This window comes from Haliotis asinina, chromosome 6 (genome assembly GCF_037392515.1).
Source record: "Haliotis asinina isolate JCU_RB_2024 chromosome 6, JCU_Hal_asi_v2, whole genome shotgun sequence".
Taxonomy (NCBI): Eukaryota; Metazoa; Mollusca; class Gastropoda; order Lepetellida; family Haliotidae; genus Haliotis; species Haliotis asinina.
Genome location: NC_090285.1, coordinates 17,308,893 through 17,313,307, shown reverse-complemented (window position 1 = coordinate 17,313,307; position 4,415 = coordinate 17,308,893). Strand labels below are relative to the sequence as shown.

At 39.9% G+C, this 4,415-nt stretch overlaps 1 protein-coding gene across 1 annotated transcript; it reads left to right on the top strand.

Moving 5' to 3' along the window:
• Positions 1-1,926: 1,926 nt before the first annotated feature.
• LOC137287721 (E3 SUMO-protein ligase ZBED1-like) lies at positions 1,927-3,593 on the top strand. Its single transcript, XM_067820108.1, has 2 exons — positions 1,927-1,936; positions 2,662-3,593. Exons 1-2 carry the CDS (start codon positions 1,927-1,929, stop codon positions 3,591-3,593), a joined length of 942 nt encoding a protein of 313 aa, XP_067676209.1.
• Positions 3,594-4,415: the final 822 nt, after the last annotated feature.

Genomic DNA, 4,415 nt, shown 5'->3' with positions numbered 1-4,415 from the left:
AGGAAACGTCAAGACAACAGACAAGATCAGGTTTTATTTTAATTTAATTTGATGACTAAGCAATATGCTTCACCTTCTCTATCAGGGAAGAGGGAAAATCGAAAATGAATGCTTCATTATTGCTTCATCCTTATTTCTGACAATTAGGCCGTGTGCCGAGCCGCAAATGTGTCACAGTGCTTCAAAATATGCACATATATGTTTGTTAATCATAAAGCCCGTACCAAAATGTTCTTGTTAAATTGCTTGTATGTTAATAATTTAGACGAAATGGGATGAAACATTGTACAGCAGTGAAACACCAAGGCAGCAAGTTACTTGTGACCTATCAGATTCCAGGAAATATGGGGTACTACAACATGGCCGTGGACGGTTTATATCACATTGCTGACAATGTAATCAACGATATGCGTCCATTTACGGATACAGCATGGGCATCCATTTACGGATACAGCATGTGAGTAAATGTGCTGTAGTATCGAAAGAACTAGATCACATTGAAAGATCAGTAGCTGAGAAAGTAAATACAACTTCTAAAAGCCCTGTTAAGTTCCATTAGTTACCAAAGTTTTACTGATAAGACTAACTTTGAGAGAGGGTTTAGAAGCGAAAAGACAGGGGTTGTTTGCATGAAGGTAGGGTAGCATATCCTCCTAAAGAAACGTCCCGAATCATACTGTAGGTATTTGTCAATGCAGATGGCAAAGGCACTGTAAGTTCCGATGGTCCCTAGTGTGGTGATCTACCTTCAGTTGTTTTAGTCTATAGCCTGTTTTTATATTGTATTTTCCTTTGCAGTTAAATACTTTAGATTCCATCACTAGTATTTAAAATATTATCTGTGACAGTCGAGTTTTGCTTTAATCGCTCTATGGTTGTGATGTTGCCGATGCAATGTAAAGTTTTAACTCACTCTCTCATTTTGTTGTTTTTCATTTTTGCAACCAGACTCAACAACACAATTTCCAAGTACAATATGTGGCAACGCATTTTTAATCCTTATAAGTAATCTCATCAAAACCAACATTCTCAGATAAAGTCGTGTCGTGTTTTTGCATTTGGAATGGAACACCAGATGACCATTAACAGATTTTATTAAATAAGTTAACACAAATGCGTTTCTTTTTACATAAAATATTCAGCAGGAGAAGCGAATGGTCCTTTCACCTTTCATTCGGTTCCAGTCAGTACATCTGTTTTTCTTGGTTGCCCAGTGAGGTTGAAGTCACTCGTTCAGTGCGGCCGATTCTGCTTCTAATGCTGCAAACAACAATTCTGTGCAACCAGCGATTACATACCTATAAACGTCCCTGATTTAGACACCTATTTCCCAGCAGTTGTCAGTAAATTACGTGCAATGAAACCAACTATTTGTTTTAGCTACTTGGGTTATCTGTCTAGATTTCAAAAGGTTATTTTAAGACGATGCCATATTGTCCATACTAGATATACTGACTGGGACTTACTGGAAGATAAAAGAATCAGGTGGTTGAACAAGCGAGTTGCAACCAACTGATTTATCCGTGAACGGGGACTTTATGACTATGATGAAAGATCAGTTTAATCACTCGTATGCAGAGAAACTGTCGGCGAACTTGAAAGACAACATCACCAAAGGTGTTGATGTCCGGATAAGTGTCATTAAATCTATCCACGACCGTGGGATGGTGTCGGTCTGTTGTAACCCAGGGTAAGTAGGACCGGATCCGCCATATTGGATTTATGACGTCATCAACACCTGGATATGTGGTGTGTTTAGATTTAGGACAGCCCCTTGGTAACGGGTTATATTTAGGTCTATTGTGTCAAGACCCGGTGTGTATTAGTGCTCTCACGAGTACTCGAGTACTCGGGACCGAGTCGGGTAAATTTCTTGGACTCGAGGCCTCGAAAGGGAGATAACTTTAACCTCCCCACATTACCAACATGGACGACGGTGAGAAAAAATCGAACGTTTGGGCTCATTTTGATCTCGATTTGGTAACTAAGAAAACAAAATGCCGTCTCTGTGGCATATCTCTTAGTTACGCTGGTAGTACAACTAGCTCAATGCGTAAACATCTCTCTTGCAAGCATCCGCAATTGAGTACAGTCACTTCTAACAAAAAGCCAGCAACTCTAGAGCAATTACCTGAGTAATTGGAGTTTAAAATCGTGTGTCCTAGCTGCACGTCGGGTAGAAGAGAGATACACCGGCGAAAATATTGCTACAAACCTGCTATCGATACAACAGGAATTTTGGATCCAATCTGTGTCTGGCATAACGACAGACAACGCTTCAAACGTGTGTTGCAGCTAGATCAGCTGGATATCCTCATGTTCGCTGTTTTGCCCACTCCCTCCAACTTGCAGTACACGACGGATTAAAAGTACCAGGCATTGAAAATATGCTCATGCATGCCAGAAAGCTTGTGGCATTTTTTGCAAAGTCAACAATGGCTACACAATTCCTAGAAAATCACCAAAAGCTCCTTGGAAAAAGTCCAAAACATGTTGTTACAAATGTAGTTACACGATGGAACTCAGTCTACTTTATGCTGGAAAGACTATCTCTCTTACATGGGGACACCGTTGCTGTTCTGCATGATCAATCAATTAAGAACCACAAACATCTGGACTTGAGAGATAATCACTGGGTACTTGTTGACCAACTGGTTTCAGCCCTGAAACCACTGGTTTCTGCCACAGAGGTACTTTGCAGTGAAGAATTCCCGACTTCTTCCGGAGTCTACCCGCTCGTCTTTGCTCTGGTCGACAACTACCTGATTGCTAAAGACCTTGACTCCAACATCGTCTGTGACATGAAGACAAGGATATCAGCTGGACGTTCTTCACGCCTGTTTCCTGACGGTTTCCTGGTTTCCCCAACTATGATAGCATCTGCACTGGACCCATGTTACAAGAACCTGAAATTGTTGAAGTCAGAACAGAGAACCGAAGTTCAAGCTGCTGTTGTGAGGCTGATAACTGAGATTGACAGCAGTGCTGAAACAGTTACTACGCCAATAGTTGGAAAGGAGGAGCCCCACTCTCAGCCTCAGTCATCAGAACCTAGCCCCAAGAAATTCAAGTTCTCAGAGTCTGGAGATGCCATGTCTTTCCTACTAAGCGATATCATTGGGATCTCAGATGACTACGAATTTGAAAACAAGCGGGATGTCACCAAAGAGTATTCAGACTTCTTGGGTGCGCAAACAAGAGTCAAGGAACGGTCAACCCTGAAATCACTCTCATTATCTTGGTGGAGGAAGAACGAAATCCACTATCTCCGTGTGGCTAAACTTGCCCAGCGTTACCTTTGTATCCCGGGAACGAGCGTGCCTTCGGAACGTGCTTTCTCTGCGGCTGGGCTCACGATTACGAGACAACGAGCTGCCCTTAGTTCTGAAACTGTTGTTGCGATAATATTCCTCAACAAGAACACTAGGAAACCATTGCTAGATGCAAACACTCCCTCGACTTCAACCTTGAATATCAAGACAGAGAAGCCTGAGTATGAAACCCCTGCCCCCACCCCAGCGGAGACAACCACGGCCCCCTCTGAGTCTGAGTCTGATAACGTCCCAGCTTTGCCTGTTCTTCCTGACATCTGAAAGAAGTGATAGTGTTGATGTCTCAAGTGTTCACTGTTTCACGAGTTCAACTTTTAACGTGCTTACTGTTTAATAATCTTTACAGGACTTGATTCAATGACATTAATCACTGTTGATGACTACTAGTATTCATACACTGTAGTGAAAAATACCTTTAAAGTTTCAAAGGAAATAATTAGTGTTATTTTGTATTCTGTAATTAATTTGATCTAAAGGACGAATTTATAAAAATACTGAATCATGAAAATATCTTTGTTTTATTACTAATTCTTTATATATATGCGTTCAATTATCCAATCCCGACTGTCATAGTATAACGTATATATTACTAATTGGTACGTTAATGGTACTGCAATTAAAGAAAAGATATATTTTCCATCGATATTAGAGTAGTATTACGTTTAGTTTACACATCTGTGAGTTTGGTATTCTTTTCATTAATTTCACCTCTACTTGAAAACCTATTTACGACATCTTTTATCGATGAATATCGCCGTCCCTCAGAATCAATGATTATAGTTTTAGAAGGACGTATGATATTGAGAATTACATGAATAAATTATATGCGAAAACTCTAAACTAACAGGTTACTAATCGTTTAACATATATTACAAGTCATCAACAACAACTAGATAGAAATAACAACAGAATTTTAATAGTATGCCTGGTCATGCATCAACGAATGAATTATGTATGAATACAACAACAAAGCAATGTTTCATAAATCATAATCGCCTTGATCACGGATCACATTCAGCTTTTTATATCATCCTATCCCCGTATTTCTGTCGTCTGCCATATCTGAAATAAACAAACAAATTA